This window comes from Cannabis sativa, chromosome X, assembly GCF_029168945.1.
Source record: "Cannabis sativa cultivar Pink pepper isolate KNU-18-1 chromosome X, ASM2916894v1, whole genome shotgun sequence".
In the NCBI taxonomy this organism is placed as follows: Eukaryota; Viridiplantae; Streptophyta; class Magnoliopsida; order Rosales; family Cannabaceae; genus Cannabis; species Cannabis sativa.
In genome coordinates this window covers 8,445,181-8,463,240 of record NC_083610.1, presented here as the reverse complement: position 1 = coordinate 8,463,240, position 18,060 = coordinate 8,445,181, and the positions used below count along the sequence as shown (strand labels likewise).

The window sequence follows — 18,060 nt, the reverse complement described above, 5'->3', positions numbered from 1 at the left end:
ACAATAGCATCTATATGTGAGACCGTGAATGATTTAATCTGGACATCGAAAGAATATCTCCAAAGCATAGCTAAACCACTATTTTTACCCTTGGCATCCACTGTAAAACAGCCAGCATAACCTAGTTGAACTTGAACTAACTCCACTGCAACACTAGTTAAATACATTTCTGACAAAAAATCATCTTGGGATGATTATCTTTGACATGGGACCTAAACATAGTTAATGTCCACGAGTTCCCAAGCCCTTTAAAATTCCAAAACATGGCATTCATTGCACTTTGCGACCCAACTTCTATGGGTTCGTCGCTTCCTCATTCTCACCATGGTTCAAATTCATCATTACTGAAATGCTCCTTGGACCTTCCTCACACCACATCTTAGGTTAAACTATCTCTTCCCACTTTCCCCCATAGCTACATGTGAAGGAATCCCCTTACGCTTGTGTCGTTATGGAACCACACACTTTTGTTGTTTCATTCTTTCTCCCCGACTTGGATCACAACATCCTATACTGAAAGCCATTGGAACTTCAACCAAAATTGGTGCTTGAGCCAGCGGTAATTCTTTTTGACCCCTTTGGTATCACATTCCTTTAGAATCTTGGAGAATCCTAAATCAAAATCTTCCCCCATAGTCTGGCCCTTACCCTGAAAACCACCTCACTTTTTATTACATTGTTTTGATTGGTCTCTGCCTTCCTCAACCCCATGCCGATCATCAAACTCCCCAACTTAGATTGAACCCGCACCACTTATCACCTCCCTTGCTCTTTCTACTGACACTACTTCTTTCTCCTTATAATGGTTACCTAAAAAATTGCGTTGAGGACCCACTACCAACACTGAATTATTCTCTTCCATTCCCATAATCTAATACTCCCTTAGTTCTTCCCTCTACTTCATCACACCACTACTCTTGCCAGTTAATTTAGTCAAGAACTATTTCGAACTTGTCCCTAACTCCTCCATGTCTAACTTTGTAGTAACTTTATTGGTTTCTTGATCATTAGAACCTCTCTTTTGGTAAGCAAAGTAGCCGTGTCGTTCATCAACCTTTAACCAAACTCCATAACCCGACAATCGATTCCCATTATCGTCTTTTACCATCGTTATCGGCTCCATACAAGATCTAGCTTCATTCCCCAATCTTCAACAATTAAAACACATATAGGGTAATCGATCATACCTAAATGGTAGCCAAATATTTTGACCCTCAACTTTGCAGGAAAAAGAAACCACAGTACGTATGTCACACTACACTTTAAATGTAAAATAGACATTAATCACAATTTTAGTAATATGAGCCTTCTATACTTTGATTATTTCTCCTGTTAACCCAGCTAATCTATCCAAATTTTGTTGTGAAATAGAGCGTGGAGGTATCTGTAAAACTCGCCCAACAATTGGGAAACAACACAATCCTTATTCCAATCCGTAGGTACCCTCTCCATTCGAGCCATAATCAGTGTCCCATTGTTCAGGAACTAAGGATTCTTAGTCAATATCATGTTTAAATCTTGTTCGAATTTGAAAAAGAAGACTAGAAACATCGCCTCATCTATGGTTAATTTAATTTGGACACCCTATTCCTTCTCTGATAGTCCCCGAACCCATCCAAAGACCGTCTTGAGCAAAGAGCGATTCATTGACCAATTAGTGAAAAAATGCCCAATCGCAAACAATTTCTCCACCTCTGTTTCCCCATCTTCATTAATCTTCCATCAATCTTCATCCAGAACAATGAGATTTTTGGTTCTCGATAGCAGTTCATTCATGTCAGTAGGGCCTGAGAGGCATTTTTTCAGGAAGGCTCTTCTTGCAAGAGAGCATTTTTCAATTAGTGTAATGATTTTTTTATGACCCTTAGATCTTAATTTTGTATTTGAAAAAAAAAAACATTAAATGGCATAAATATTTTTTTAGTAAGAAAATACATAAAATATAGACAATTTGTTGGTGACTTATTGTAATTTTAAGTAAATTATAGAATTGAATAATTGCTTTATTTCTAACTCACAAATGATTCTAAAATGTAATTATTAAATGTTTTAGTGTCTTTTTTATAATATTTAAAAAATTATTATTGTTAAAATTAATCCTTTCAATTTATCTTTTTTAAACATTAGCTATGTGATAATCTCATTCTATCTTTTTTATGTATTATATATTCTATGGTAGTGACATTGCTTTTGTTCCTCTACTGTATTGACATTTTTTAAACTATTCATCCATATGACTTTTGAGATTAAAATGGGAAGTAACAGAAATCTAATAATTGACTTTTTGAGTATTTTTTCTGTCATTTTTAAAATTTAAATATTTATTAATAACAAACTCAACAATTTCATTATTTATCCCTCAAATTTTCCGAACTAAATATAATCTAGAAACTGAGTAGGGAGAATAAGTTACAGAGTAGGGAGAATAAGTTAAATTCTTTATTAATTTAACACACGTAATTGAAATATTTACAGTACAAAATAAAGAGAACAAATATAAATTTTGCCCTTCAAATATGTTGGACAAAAAAATTGTCGATTATACATGTTAGCAGATAGTTAACTATACACAGTTACACACCATTTGTTTACAATTCAACGATCTATATCAGAATTAAAGTATGGAGCATGGGACACCTTTTTGGGGGTTGGACGTTTCTCCTCGTCTGCTCTAGAATTAATTGGTGAAGATTGTGGCAAGAGCTCACACAATCGAGCTCTTTCACATGTAATCTTACTCTGCAAATCACAACAAACAGCTGTCATTTTCTGATGAACTATATATTTATATCTAATATGTATGGAAGATATTAACATATTAGGGACCTTGTATTTCAAATCTTGCACTTCTCTATCCATAGAGGCAATTTTATTCTTTAACTGCTCAAGAACTTCTTCAGCAAGAGAAGGGTTAATCTCATTTACAGGCTTTGTAATTCCAGCTGCCTGCAAATTGATTGGTTTGAATAAGGTTAGGTTGATTCATTTTCTATGTATTGAAATTACACATAAGTTTGTATTTGGGCTTACCTTTAAGATACTGGTACACAGAGCCAATAACTTATGTGCTAATTGCAGTTTTTCCTCCTCTGTTTCCTGGAGCAGATAATTCATTGTTAATTGCCTAACTCTCTCTCTCTAAAAATATCGATATATACTCCTCTGTCAATAAGGCAATAAGGGACTACTACCACCACACTCCTTCGTGCTCTTGGTACTATATAGTTATAATTCCAATTTTTCTTTTTTTCTTTTTTATGTGACGATGTACATATCCCATTAATTTTCATAAAATTCTGAACTTGTTACTAAAAAAATCTAAACATTCGGCTTCACAAGCATATAAATAAAATAGGAAAATTTATTCAATATTTACTATATAACTACAGTATCCATCATCACATAAAAAAAATTAGATTTATAAGTATTTATAAACCAATGCACTGGTAGTCTTTTTTTCACATGGAAGTACCAAAGAATCTTCATATATATATAGTAAACCAATGCAAATAAATCCCTGAAGTACAGTGTACTTACCTTTAATTTTGAACTCAACCGTTTCTCTTCATCAAAATCTATGTATGGATTCCTCCCATTGGATGCACGGAAGCAAGCAAGCTCATCCTTCACACGAGAAAGAAGGACTTCTGTCCGCCTCAGCTTGGTGCTAAGGTCAGCATTCTGAGTCTTGAGCGTGTTGTTTTCTTCCTGTAAACATATAAATTCCCACTCAAAATTGATAAGAGAAATGTAAGGAGTTTGAATCTGAAGAACAGAATCTGTTAGATCTATTGTGATATATTTAATACAAAAAGTTAGTGTGTTATATATTTGTCCTAATATTTAGCATTGTTCTCAAATTATAGAAGTTTATCCAAAAATCAGTTTTTATTAATGTCATTGAAAATATATAAAAGTAATATGTTTCTTTATTATATTTGCTTTCAGGATTTTTGTCATTGTCATCTGGCTAACAAAATGTGTGATGTGGCTGTTTAGTTAGCATAAGGTGTATAATAATTTGAAATATATGTATACATTCTTATAACTTTTTACATTAGTTTTACTTAATTTATGTTTATTTATTCATTAATTGATTTTTACTTTAAAGATTTTCTTAAAATGCATATTTTAAATTATACACATGCCACTAATATAGCAACGGACATGATAATGGACTGAGCATCCGCCAGCCAAGTGTGACAGAAGTTAAGTGAATGACCACTTTACAACATTACGAAATCAGGCCTAAAAAATCATGGGACACAATAATGCTTAAGTCATAATTTGAGGATAAAAATCTACAATAGCCTAAAATAAGAAGTAAAAAATCTAGTAGCTAAAACTAATAAAAAAGACGTAAAAGTAAATTGAATAAATTTGTGGTGATACAAAATATGCATCACGTAATAGTGTGCTAAATTTGGCACAATTTTTGGCTTAGGATTGAAGCAAATTTTTTATAGTGAGTTGTATTCTGGCCATTACTAATTTAGCAAGCTTGTGAAAAAGTTAGGACAGTTGAAAGTAAGTCATAAGATCTTGCCTTGATTTTAGTATGATGATGAATTCGTTGATGGAGGTTTTGCTGGCCAGACAATTTATTTATTTCTCCTTCAAGTTCCATCACTTTCTTCTTGTGATTTACATTCTCCATCTGCAAATAATGAATACAAGGGTAACAAACCGTCGTTAACTTCTACGGTGACATTCCAATAACTTTAATTTGCTAAGCACAAATTCATTTATCCACCTTTAACATCTCATTCTCAGCTTTAAGTAATTGATCACGCTGTCGAAGCTTCTCTAAGGCAACTTGTGCAGCTACTACTTCAGCCTGTTTTCGATCAATCTCCTCTAGCCATCTGAATCATGGGGAAATAAACTTAGACATGCCTAAGATAATTTTTGATAATGTGTGTGTTACTTGATACTTTTGGTAAGTCAAATCATTGCTTACCCTTGTCTCTCTTTGATGAATTCAGTTAGCTGTTTTTTCAGCTTAACAACCTCCTGATCCTGAAGGAAATTCGATAAAAACAAGTCATGTTCATAGCATATTCAAGAGCAAAGATGTCAAGCTAAGATTCAGATGATGAAAGCTGAGCTTACTACATCTTGGGATTCTATATCATGAAATCGAGCCTTCTCAGTAATTTTCTGAACTTGCTGATTGTCTAGTAGTGACTGGCATTAAAATAGGAGAAGTGTGATATTAGAATTGTTGTCCAGACTAAAAAATGATCTATTTTTATACCATATTTGCCAATGTTGGCTTCAGAATATATATATATATATATATATATATATATATATATATATATAACCCAGATATCTGTATGTCAGGAAGAGTCATTTGTATACAGATTTTATGAAAACTTTAATGAAACTCAATTTTTCGAATATACATTCAAACTGGCATTAGTTTGTTAGACTAAAACCAGTAAGGCTAAATAGTTACCACGTAAGTAGTCATGTCCAACTTGACTCCCAGTAAGTCCCGAATCACATCGTGGGTCATACTTTCAGCAGCTGCCAATTTGGTGTTTAGAGTAAATATCTACATTGAGAAGAGAAAGGAGTAATCCAAATTATTTTGGTAACAAACATTAATAGAAGAACAAAACAATGACATAAATGACTCTTATGTTCATTGTCCAAATCTTGGAGCAACCAATTCAGGGCAGCAAGGCCTACCTCTTTTTGACGGCTTGCCACAAGGGATTCAAGCTCTTCAATTCGCAGCCTTGCCGCAGTAAGATCCTCATCCCTCTCTGATTTTATTTGTTGCACCATGCCTAAGCCAATGCATTTAAAAGGAGAACCAGATCCCCTCGGCTTTGCAACAAACTTCTCAGCCTTTTTCGGTGAAGAAGTCAGGGCATGAAGAAAGCTGCTACCTTCGGGTCTGACTTGTTCAGCCATGGCTTCCAACGCTTTGAACTGTTTCCACTTATAAAAGTTAGCCAGATGAAACAAAAGAAAAAACTAAGGGCATTATCAATTATATATATTTCTATGCATGCAACCTATTCAATGAAGTTTGATATATCCATTTAATGGTAGTGGCGTACCTTTTGTTTGTACTCACTAGCCTGTGCTTCAGCATGCAAGTTTAGCTCAGAGATATGGGCCTTGAATTGGGCAATCTGTAGAAAGAAAAATAATTGGAATTACAATCTTTAATCACATGATTAATGAACTATGTTCAAATTCATTTGTGAAAATAAGGGGCTGCTTCCTTGGCAAGCTTAGAATAATTTAAGAAAGATAGTCACCTCTGAGTCCTTCTCAACTATATCCTTCTCAAGAATCTGTATTTGCGCAACTGCTTCTTGAAGACTTTTCTCTTTTTCATGTAAGTAACTGAAGGGAAAAGGTCAAATTTGGCACTTTAATACAAGATACATTTATTATTATGAGTAATAATAAAATAACTTTTTTCTTCAATTAAATTGAAATTGTTATGGAGGTGAATTCTAGACCTTCTCATGTCAGCATCAGCATTTTCAACATTTCGTGTTTGTTGTTTTACTGCATGAAGTTCCAATTCCAGCTCTTCTCTCTGCAACCGCTGTCTTTCAGCTTCTTCCTTAACAATAGCAACCTAAAAACAAAGACATCATATGACATGGTAAGAATAAACTCCGGGCCACAAGAATTACAGTTTACAAATCATTATCCAAAATTTACCTTGTTTTCCAGTACATTTATAGTATACTCTAGCTCTTCAATAGACCTTTCATATAGCTTCACTTCTGCCTCTTTTTCGTCAACATAGATGTTCTTAGATTCGGCTATCTGACACAGAGATGATGCAAAACAAAATCAGGAAATGAAATTATAAAGTAATAATAAACGACATTGTTTGTTTCCTTGTGCCAAATTTCTTGTACCTGTTGTGCTTCCTTTGCAATTGCTTCTTGCTCTTCAGCCCGTGCCTGTTCTGCTTCAAGCTTGTTTTTCAAACCAAGCATTTCTAGCTGTAGTTGATCCCTCTCGCTCTCAAGTTCACCTAGATTACTTCTCAGAGATTCTACCGAATCATTCAAGCAGTCAATAGCATTACCCATTTCCATGAGCTCCATTTCTAAGCTCTCATTTACCTTCTTTGTCTCAGTCAAATCCTCCTCGGCATAACGTTTAGCAGTAAAAGCATCTTCTAGCTGAGCCTTCAGTTCCAAATTTTCACTGCGAAGAACATCTCGAGACTCACAATCTCTTGAGATACTCAACTCAAGAGTGTTGATTCTATCTGTTTTCTCGTGCAACTGAGCTTCAAGCATTTCTTTTGAAGCCATGGCCTCATCGAGCTCAATTGATTTCACCAAAAGCTCATCTTCTAAAGCCTCAAGTGATGCCACTAGTTCCTTCATTTCATCTTTTTGATCCTTGGTATTGGATGCAGATTCCTGCAACAAGCTCAGATCAAATAACAAGCCTTTGAGAACATCATCCTTCCTTAGTAGCTCTGTTTGAAGAGATTTATTTTCGAATTCCAGCTCTTTGCATTGGCCCTTTAGGTACTCAATCTGCTCCATAAACTCATTTGTCTTCTCTGCAGTTTCACATATTTCTTTAAGCATTTTATCCAAGTTCACAAAGCCTCCTTCGTTCAGAACATTTAACCTGCTATCCATCAAATCAACACATTTCTTGATGTTAGAGCTGGCCATGGTGAGAAGTTCATGCTTGTTTCTCTTGGAAGACACAAGCTCTTCTTCCAAAAGAACATTTTCTTCTGTCATAGAATAATGAGATAGTTGGAGTTCATGAAGTTCATCAGTTTTCAGCTGGAAATCTGTCTCCAGATTGGCAACACGAGTCTCCAAAATTAAAATTTCATCTCGTAACCTGTGATTTTCTTTCTCAAAGACATCAACTTGCCCTAAATATGATTCAACATCAGAATTCTTCTCTTCAAGATTGTGAAGAACTAAGCTTTTCTCAGCATTCAATTTCTCAATCTCAATTTTCAGCACCTCATTTTCTTTCTCAAAGCTGATCATTCTAGTTAGCTCAGCTTCCTTCTTTCTGAAATCAGTCTTCAGTTCATGTGAAGAAGATTCCAGCAGTAGTAGCTCCTCCTCCATTTTCTGCTTTTGCTGATCAAGGACAGAGAATTGACAAGCAACCTCAACTTCCTTATCTCTCAAGAGCTGATCTTTCAGTTCTGCATCTACCTTGAAGAGAATAATTTCTCTCTTTAAATCTTCAAGAATTGTACAGCACTGGCTATGCTCTCTTTCTGCATTAGCTTTACGAAGAGCCATTTCCTCTAATTGTGATGCCAATATAAGTGACTCGAATTCTTTCACGCACCACTCCATCATAAAAGACTCAGATTGTGATTTGAAGACCTCCTCTTTGTCTTGCAATAATTTCTCTTGATCCAAAAGTGATGCTGCCAAATTTTTGTTACTTAAGTCCAACTCCGCCATCAACATAACAAGCTGAGATCCTATGTAGTTAGACCTCTGCACTATCAACTCCTCTTGTAGCTGCAACTCTGATATCTTCTCATCGAAAGAGGTTAGCTTGGCACTAAGCTCTTTATTTTCATCCTCTGTTTTGGAAATGCGATTGAAACCATTTTTGATGTCACACAATAATTTTCCCTTCATCACCCTACACATCTCAAGCTCTTTTATTGACTTGCTATTGTGCTCTTTCAAATCAGCAATAACAGCATTTGATTCACACATGCCATGTTGAAGCAGCCCATTCTCAGCATTTAGCCCCGTCACTGTTTCCAATAGAATTCCCATGTGGCAAAGGTGAAGGACTGACACCGCACAATCCCTCCCAATTATCTCAGACCAAATTTCATCAAGCCATGTCTTCACTAGCTTTGAAGTGTCAAATAGTAGACTCTTCAGAGTACCGAAGTCCGAGGATAGAAGCAAGAAATTTTCTTTGAAAGAAGCCCGGACCTCCACAATCATACCCTCCAGTTCTACAACCAATGCGTTTGTCTCCGATAAATCAGACCTAAGTTGTTCACATTGCTGACTTTTGATGATGTTAATGGACTGCAAGCTCTGAACTTCATTAGCTAATATATCTTTATCTTTTGTCAGCCTGCAATTTATTTTGTGCAATTTTTTTACTTCAAGCTTCATGGTCTCATTTGCTATCATCAGCCCATTAATCATAATATCTGCTTCCTTCATTGTATCTTGCGCTTCTTCAAATTTAGAGAGAATGCAAGCAACTTCAGCAGCTTTCTGAGCAGCAACCAATTTTGCATCATCAACTTCTAATTCAAGCAACTGTTAAACAAAGACACATTAGAAGAATTCTAAAAGTAGCAAAATGCTAAAATAAACAAGGAATTAATGTTTAGTATTACGAGAAAGCAAATTGATTTATTTATGCCTAAATACGTTATCATGAAGAGAAAATTTGAAAAGGATGTATGTCTAAATTAATAAATTATCATATGTTGACATGAAGAAAGAGATATTGAGTGCGAAAATTCAAATCTTTTCAATGTTACACTTTCAATACTCAAATATTTCTTTTGGTGGTAATAATATACTCTGTCTAGATTTTGGTGTAATTGTTAAATCTTGCTGTTAAATGCCTGATATGACAGCTTATTATTTGTTTTAAATAATATTCAAAACAATGTTCAGTACTCAGTAGAATATGGAAGAATTAGAGGCATCCCAAAATTAGAGGTATGAAAGTCTTTAATCACCTCTCTAGTTTCATACAAATGCGAGCCAGCTTCCACCACATTCTGTTCAGATGCCTCTAGCCGTTGATTCAAAACTTCCATCTTCAGTTTGGATTGAACTTCAAAGTCAGTCAAAGTTGTTTGTAGATTTCTTATTTGGTTTGTAAAACATGTCATGCTTTTGCGACTATATTGCTCAGACTTCAGTATGTCTTTATTCTCTCTACGTAGCTTTTCCATCTCAACCTGCACCTCTTGTAAACTTTGAAGGGCATATTCCATTTCCCTTCTCAGAAGAATAATAGTAGTGTCCCTATCACATTTTTCCTCACAAGGGAAAGACTTGAACTTATCCTGATCACATGAATGAAAACATACCTTCTTCCCTAAGTCAGGAGAAGACTTGGAGATGTCGGTTCCTGAGTCCTCAACGATTTCGTAGTCAACTTCATCATCTTGATATATTTCATTATCTATCTGCAAGAATATTCAGGTTTAGGAACTATAAATCATGCATCCGTAATTAAAGGACCTCAACCAATACAAAGATGTTAACTTACCCAGCCTGCACCTTCTCCATCGAAAGATGTACGATCTTCCTGTGGACTATTCCTTTGAAGACTTGTATACTGCTCCACATGGGTGCCCATGCATGACTTGAGTGAGGAAACACCATATTTTAGCTCAGCCAGTTTTTCCTTTGCAACTAATATATTATTCTCTTCAACATCTTTAAGTTTTTCTGTCATAGAATAGTTACGTTTTTGCTCATCAGAAAGCTTTTGCTTTAGATCAGATGAAATTTCCTTCAAGTTTACAAGCTCTGCTTTCAAAGACATGATCTGTTTTTCTGCTTCTTCAACCACAACAGCCTGTTCACAGAGGAGGGCATCCATCCTCATGTTAGTTTCTTCTGATCTAGTAAGTTGGATATTCTTATGCTGTAATTCATCAAGGTTGTGATGATTCACTTCTTCTAATCTGTTGACAATGACAAAAGCAACTGTTGCACAAACTGATGCTTTTTTTAGCTCATCTTCCTGTAATTTCAGTCTATTTTCCAGCTTATCTATGGTCGATGCTTTTACACTCAGCAGTGATGTCAAGGCCAGGATGTCTTTCTCTTTTTCACTGAACTCGCGCTGGTGAGCTTCAGTGATAACCATCGCTGCTCCTCTCAGTGACTTTAGCATACTCTCTACGTCACTTTGTTTGTTGTTTGCATCCTCTAAACATCTTCTCAATTCTTCAATCAATAATTCTTTTTCAGATATGGTTCTTACCATCCTACCAACATGTTCTGATATCCAAATCCTTTTCTGAGGAAAAGAATTAGATATATGTTCAAGTTGATCAGAAGCATCAATGAGTAACTCACACCCATCTGAAAGAATTGCTTCTATCTCAGTAGTCAACAAAGACCATTCTTCAGATAAACTTCTAAGTTCTGCATCTTTCTCCTTTAGCTTTGCATTTAAACTCCCATTATCTCTGATCAGGAGATTCACTTTTTCATCAACCTCCTTTAATTCAGTTTCTGAAAGCATTAAATTCCTTCTCATCTCTACTTCTTTCAAATGACTATCCTGGACTTGCTGCTGAAGTATGGCCAACTCTTCCTGCATGCACACAATCACCTCAGCAGTTTCAGCTTCTACCTGTGAGCGAACCTGATCCATTTCTTCATCATTAGAGACATGAAATTCACGATCATTTTGGTACCATGTGTTCAGTCTCTTGGCCTTTTCAAGGGAACATTGCATTCTCGTCACCTTTTCCTGCAACAAAGAAGTATCATTCTTGGAGCAGTTTGTAGGTGAGACATCCTTTAGCTCCTTCAAAGCAAGATGCTCTTGAAGAGCCATAATTTCAACTTCATATTTACTCAAAAGCTGCATATAACGGCTGTTAGTGTTTCTTAGGTCTTCCATTTCGTTGATAGACAAAATCTGCTGAGACTCCATAGCCTCAATAACAGACTTAGCTTCCATCAGTTCTGTCTTTGTGTCTTCATGATGTTTGATCGTCAAAAATAAATCTTCTTTTGCACGCTCAAGTTCTTTGTTTAAGCATGTTACTCTTTGCTCTGAAACTTCTTTGAAAATGATCTTTAGTATATCCAATTCCAATTGCAAGTTAACAATTTCTTCTGCATTCTTAGTCATAATGGATTCATGCTTTGCCTCCATCTCCTCGATTTGATTTTGAACAGCACTATTAAGTTTGAGAGATCCTAAATCTTGTGAATCCTGAAAATAATGTTATTTCCCATTAATAAATTTAGATATAAACAAATGTTAAGCTAACACTTAATAACCTAAACATAGCTCATAAGGGGTCCAGACAATCAACCAATGAGACTAATTTCTTTTCCTTGTCTCAGTGGTATTTCTTCTTTAGGAGTATTTAAAAAAACTCAAACAAGAGCTATATACTTGGAGTTAAAAAATGTATGTACCTCTGTGGTCTTAACACTATCTACTTGATTAGAAGGCTTAGGCTTAACATTGATCAACATTGATTGTGCATCTTCTAGCTCCCTGCAGAATTTCCAGAAAAAACAGCAATTTATAAGAGATCGGAAGTGAAAATTAACATAAACCACTTCTAACTGGAGGACTATCTCAATTGAAGCTTGGCAACGATTTTCTCACCTACTGAGTTTTGCATTTTCATCCAAACAAGCTTTTAAGTTGCGCCGGCATTCCTCAAGTTCATTAACAGTTTTCTCCAACTACAACCAGTTACAAAGCAAAATATGAGCTACAAGTATATAACTAATATGTAACTTCCTTCGAAAAAGGATTAGGTGATACCTCTTGAGTAAGAGAATCATTCTTCTTGTTCATGTAAATGGCTTCCTGTGTCAAAAATATATATATATAATATATATTAAAATAAGAATCTTGGGATAAAATGATGAAAGGAAAGTGGCAAAAAGGGCTATATATGATATCATCTTCCACTGAAACCCATATTTCCACAAACAAAATGACAGAAATGAGAAGCTTGAATAATAGAAGAGGTGAGAAAAGTATGCCACCTCAGGTTCTGTTATAAAATTTTGATAACTATGATGTATGGAGTTTCCGTCAAGAAATTGAAGTAGCTGCAAACAAATGCATCATCTTTAGTTTCACAAGCCCCATAAAGCAACTCAACTGGCAAGAAAGAATAATTTAGTTTATATTTTTAAACACCTGATCTCGCAATTTGGATACTTCAGACAAGAGTATTTCTCTCTCTCCTTCTTCGTAGAATTCTTGAAATCTACAATGCCATAATAATGAAACTTGTAAAATTGATTTAACAGCTAGAAATGGTTGAGGTTTGCAAAAAGTACCTTCTAAGCTGGTCTAAAAGTCTTATATTTTCCAAAGCAAATCGAGTTACTTCTGGATTCTTATCTAGCTTAGCTTGAAGTAGTTGAATCTCTTCAGATAGAGCTCTTGTCTCTTCTTGCAAATAAATCTCAGCAGGAATAGAACCATTAACAAGTGCCTCCTGTCTTCTGATTTTGTCTTCTCGAAACCTGAGCATCATCTTAGTACATCTGGTGTCTTCTTCTCTTTGACGTGCCTGACAAGTTATAAATACAGGAATAATAAAACACAATCCAAATGACAGTTCTGAAAAGGAAAAAATGGCACACTAGATATATATACCAAACGATTTAATTGCTCTATTTCAGCCTCAAGTTGCTTAATGCAAGTTTCTGCCATCTGCTCCCTTCGTAAGGCACCAGCAAGAGTTGTCTCCAAACATTTCAGCTGTAATAAATCATTGGTTTACCACATGTAACTGGGAATACAAGATATCTACAGAAAATATTACTTGCTGTTGATAGAATTAACAGTTAAGCAAACTACAAAGTAAACTAAGTTCTTATTTTTCATTTGATGTCCAGATTTATTGTGCATGTATAGAAAAGAAAACGAAAGCATTTATCAAAAAGTCCATCGAAATAAAAACTATCAAAGCAACATACCTGTTTAGTAGACATTCTCACAGTGCCTTTGGATTCAGTTTTCAGCAAATCGTCATCTTCTACATCCATGTCACACACATGTCCTGGAAAACCACTTTCCTGCTCTTGTCTTGCTCTCGTATCTTCAACAGTGGGAAGACCAAAGGATAAGGATCTCGATACATTCTGACGTCTAAGAATAGAAAGCTCCTCCTGTTACAATCATAGCCATTGATGTTCAAATCATACTATTTCACATATGGCACAGGCAATGAATGAATTATCAAATTTTTCTCTAACCTTTAGAAGTCGTATTTGGTGTTGCAGAGTGGTGACATCTCCTGAAGAATCTTCATTCACTACGGCCTATGCAATGAAGAAAAAAAATTTAAAAGTATAACTCAAAAGTTTTCCAAGCCTTCAAAATATTAAATAATACTGCATTGATTAGAAAGAAGCTTACATTATTCTGGATCATTTTTGCTCTCTGGGCAAACTTAAGAGTGTTTAAAGTTTCAGCTTGAGAGCTGAAAAAAACAATATACATGTGTTATTTAAAGGTCAGCTATGAAACTAAGGTACTGTAATTCCCAGAGATGAAACTAACCAGATAGAAGGGCTGACATTTGCAATAATCATAGTCTTTGAGTTCCCACCGAGTGAGTCCTACATTTTAAATAATTGAATAGAAACATTACGAGTCATAACTAAAAAATGTAGAGCTATTCAGTGCTAATTAAAGAAATCACAAAACAGTATTAACCTGTAGGAGGAAGGTAAGCCTCGAGTCCCTATAAGGAATATGTCTTGGCTTCCCTTGCGCCACATCCACTAGAACCATTATTACATGACTGAAAATGCATAGGTCCATGTTTAAAGACAGCAAATAACAAAGACTGATATCCAAAAAAATCATTATGTCTCAAAAATCAAGCTTTGTCAACGTAACAAGAAAATAAGTACCCTAATGTAGACAAAGATTTGTTAATGTTAGCAGCTTCTTTTAAACGCTCACCCTCAGCACCAGAAGTTTTCTGCCTATTACAGGGAAGGGAAGAAGTTGGTGAGTGAGGAAAGTGTCATGCAAATTCTTGGAATCACAAACTGAAGCAAGACTGATGATGTTGCCTTACCTTTCTGATCCAGCCAGATCAACCAAGTTTAGTCTAGCAAACCTTAAGTTGGTCGTGGAATCATTTTCCCATCTACTTTCAATCACACAAGTAAATACACTATGTGAACGACTGCTCTCTCTGTTCATATTTGTAGATGCAACTTTTCTATTTGAAGAACCCTATAAGCAGAAATCACTATCAGTGCAAGCATATGTAAATAATGAAAAATGCATTAGAAAAATAATCATACTAAATGAAAAAGAATAATGATGAATAAGTTTTAACCTGAATTAGAAGATTTACGATGTCGCTCACAGTCCGAACTTCAAATTCAGAGAGATTTTCTACATATACACCCTTTTTAACATCCTCACGCAGCTGAGAAAAGAAAATAAAGAATAGAGATTGATAATAAATTGGAAAGTATGGCATTTCTCAAAAGACAGCAAATTAACCAGACTTACAAGCAAATTAGTACATGAGGGATCAAGGAGATCTGTGATCTGTTCATTGTAAATCTCTAAGAAAGAACACTTGCAATTGTATGTTAATTTCTCATCCCTCCTGCTTTCCTCTTCCTAAAAATAGAAAGGTATATGGCAAACACTGTAAACTTGCACATACATTGTGAAGGAAAACTAGCCAAAATTGAATACTTACAGCTTGGATCCTAGCAAACAAAAATTCAAATATGCGTGGTGTCATTCCCCGATGTGGACTGGGCTTGACTTCCAAGTTTTCAATATCCCCAAGCATTGTATATGTTTTTCCACTTCCCGTCTGCATCATTGAAACCCTCTTGATGATTAATAGTCCAAAAAAAGTGAAATACTTGACTTACTATTATTAGCACAACTGGTATTGCTATACAAAAATTACCACTCTGTAGAAGTAATAGATAAGGCTGGTCAGCACAAATTAGTCATGCAAAATCCATATGTATGGTTATTCGAAATATTATTCAAATGCACAATATATGATGGGTTGCATACTTGTCAAACAGTCAAAGTAGTAGTATTTATAACTTATCATGCACTGCATTGCAGAGTGCATAAAGCGAAAGAATTTGCTGTAAACTGAACTTTTACTTGCTGTAAAATAGGTGGTTGTCTCAACATTACGTGACTATGCTATATACACTTCACGAATATAATCAGTATTTCAACAAAACCTAGACTTAACAAAGGCATGAATGAAATGACAAATGTTAAACAAGCTTCAATAGGACTACACAATAGTAGACTCAATATATCATCAACTAGGTAGTGTTTGAGTTTCGAAAGAAAGAAAAAGAAAGAAAATACCCAAATTGTTTAAAAGGCTAGTATGTATATGGATTTACCTGTCCATATGCAAACATACAGCTATTGTACCCTGACAGGCAGTTCTCCACCATGGGAAGACAGGCCATCCTGAAAAGCATTTCCTGCAAGTCATAGCTAAAGCAAGTCAGCTCATCAATTCAAGGGCAGAAGGTTAAGAAAATAAAGTGTTAGTACTATTAACTACTCTATCCGGACCTGGTCTACTGTTTCACATGCTACATGGTCAAATGTGAACCTAGTTTCTGGATGGCCAATCCAAGAAATGGTGTTAAAGCTTTCTTGCTTCAAGCACCTACTGTATCCGTTTGTGCTTCGCTCCATGCTATTAAGAGGACGAACACGAATAACCACCTGCACAAGTGTTCCAATCCCATCAGAATTCATCAAATCAAGCAATATATTACTAGCAAACTACGCATACCCAGTTCACGATTTACCTAAATCATCAATAAAAAGTATGATCAACTGTCTTAAAGAAAGAAAGAAAGAAAAGCCAAGAGAATCATTACCTGTACATTGTGCTCCATCCAGAACGATGGATTTTCCTTCAAATCGAAGTGAGGAACTTCGACTGTATTAACCACTGTACACGAACCAGAAGGAATAGGCGTGCCTTTGTACAATGGAGCAAAATTTGCGGTTCGGGCACCACCAGTTCCATCCACCTTGCTCCGGAGACTAGAACCCGGAGGTTTAGAAACGCTTTTAGTAGGCGTGCTCTGCGTGGAATTGGTCTCTGAAAAATTCGAACCAGCTCTCCCAACTGTTCTCGTTGTAGTTCGAGGCGTCATGTTCGCAAAACCTCCATTACTAACTCCAGCTCCCCGGACTTGTACATCGTCACGCAAATCACCGGCAGTAGCTCCAAGCTCGTTCTTCTGCGCCGCCCACCCGAATCGTTGCCTAGCTGAAATCCCACCTCCATACTTGTCGGGCGTCCGAAGAGGCAATGCTGGATCTGCAACTCTGGTTTTGACCTTACTCGGAGTCTTATCGACCTTGCTCCGACCACTGCCCATTTCTTGTTCTTGCTTGGTATATGAAGTGGGCTCCTGTATAGCGTTTAAAGGAGCTCTAGATGCATCCGAAGATATTCTACTAACCAATAAATCATTCCGGCCAACAGGAATGTTCTCCGCCTCATCGTTCTTCCCAGTATTTCCACGCAAAAATTTGAAATCCCTCAACATCCTAAATTACACCAAAGAGCAAAAACCAAGAAAATCGGTTTGTGGAAAACCAATATGCGCAGCTGAAAAATCCCTGAAATGTTAGTAGAAAATCTTGGCCGAAGTGAAAATCAAGTAGATCTTGATTCAAACACTCATGTTCCTCTGCTCTTTCTAAGTTTATCGCTTTCTTTTTCTCTTGGCTTTGAGTTTGAACATCACTCTCTCTCACTCTCTCTCTCTCTACTGTCTGGAAATAGAAAAAGCTAGTTATGTGTTTCGAACTGAGATTAAATGGAGGGTGGAGATGTGAACTGGATTTGAATTTAGTGGAGATGTGGCCGCGGTATAGGGATTTGAATTGCGAGAGATTTAAAAATGCTCACAAATTTCAAATTTCAACGGCTAAATGCCAACAAGTCAAGTAAAAACTTTATTTGGAAAAAGATAGTCCTAGCCATTATTACAAGTTTAATAATTAATAGGGTTTAATAATTAATAGGGTTGTTCAAAATTATTTACAAATCGCTCAATTCGAATAAATTGCTCAAATCAAACTGAATAAATTGATAAAAAAAAATGAGCATGGTTATTAGGCACCAGTGGTGCCTAGCACCTTTGCGACATGTCACGTTGCGATTGGCTAGCGATACTCCCTAAAAACTATTATATTAAATTATATGGGACCCGATACTTAGTTATACCAATAGTGATATTGACACATAGGAAGGTGCTAGGCACCACTGGTGCCCTTTAGCATTTCTCAAAAAAAATACAATCTGAATAACTTTACGAAAAACCG

At 35.8% G+C, this 18,060-nt stretch overlaps 1 protein-coding gene and 2 long non-coding RNA genes across 7 annotated transcripts; 2 read left to right on the top strand and 1 right to left on the bottom strand.

Moving 5' to 3' along the window:
- Nucleotides 1-2,417: 2,417 nt before the first annotated feature.
- On the bottom strand, nt 2,418-17,677 carry LOC133031714 (kinesin-like protein KIN-12D). Of its 5 annotated transcripts, none has more exons than XM_061105295.1 (37): nt 16,599-17,675; nt 16,285-16,440; nt 16,107-16,190; nt 15,425-15,544; nt 15,229-15,342; nt 15,050-15,142; nt 14,783-14,943; nt 14,613-14,687; nt 14,413-14,500; nt 14,257-14,315; nt 14,113-14,176; nt 13,950-14,015; nt 13,671-13,862; nt 13,348-13,452; nt 13,026-13,261; nt 12,883-12,952; nt 12,726-12,791; nt 12,499-12,543; nt 12,337-12,416; nt 12,141-12,222; nt 10,243-11,931; nt 9,704-10,159; nt 6,897-9,272; nt 6,694-6,801; nt 6,486-6,607; nt 6,279-6,366; nt 6,075-6,149; nt 5,698-5,943; nt 5,462-5,560; nt 5,116-5,187; nt 4,961-5,019; nt 4,754-4,865; nt 4,547-4,657; nt 3,538-3,708; nt 3,031-3,096; nt 2,827-2,946; nt 2,418-2,739 (listed from the first exon to the last, which is right to left on the bottom strand). In XM_061105295.1, the coding sequence occupies exons 1-37, from the start codon at nt 17,277-17,279 to the stop codon at nt 2,596-2,598; spliced, it is 8,751 nt and encodes a 2,916-aa protein (XP_060961278.1). In that variant the 5' UTR covers nt 17,280-17,675; the 3' UTR covers nt 2,418-2,595. The 5 variants fall into 5 exon arrangements, 4 of the variants coding, with proteins under 4 accessions (XP_060961278.1, XP_060961277.1, XP_060961276.1 ...); XM_061105294.1 differs by having other exon boundaries at nt 5,113-5,187; nt 16,599-17,674; XM_061105293.1 differs by having other exon boundaries at nt 2,418-2,946; nt 16,599-17,676.
- LOC115703224 (uncharacterized) lies at nt 2,832-3,196 on the top strand. The gene is made up of 2 exons (XR_004009028.2): nt 2,832-2,971; nt 3,079-3,196. It is a non-coding gene; the product is annotated as an uncharacterized LOC115703224 (long non-coding RNA).
- LOC133031715 (uncharacterized) lies at nt 3,555-4,092 on the top strand. Its single transcript, XR_009684802.1, has 2 exons — nt 3,555-3,672; nt 3,949-4,092. It is a non-coding gene; the product is annotated as an uncharacterized LOC133031715 (long non-coding RNA).
- Nucleotides 17,678-18,060: the final 383 nt, after the last annotated feature.

Coding starts and splice junctions, on each gene's coding strand:
- LOC133031714 (XM_061105292.1), bottom strand. CDS start 17,279: ATGTTGAGGGATTTCAAATTTTTGCGTGGAAATACTGGGAAGAACGAT. Junction 12,544..12,725: donor ATTTTATAACAGAACCTGAG/GTGGCATACTTT, acceptor TTTTTGACACAG/GAAGCCATTTACATGAACAA. Junction 4,866..4,960: donor TTCATCAAAGAGAGACAAGG/GTAAGCAATGAT, acceptor CCCATGATTCAG/ATGGCTAGAGGAGATTGATC.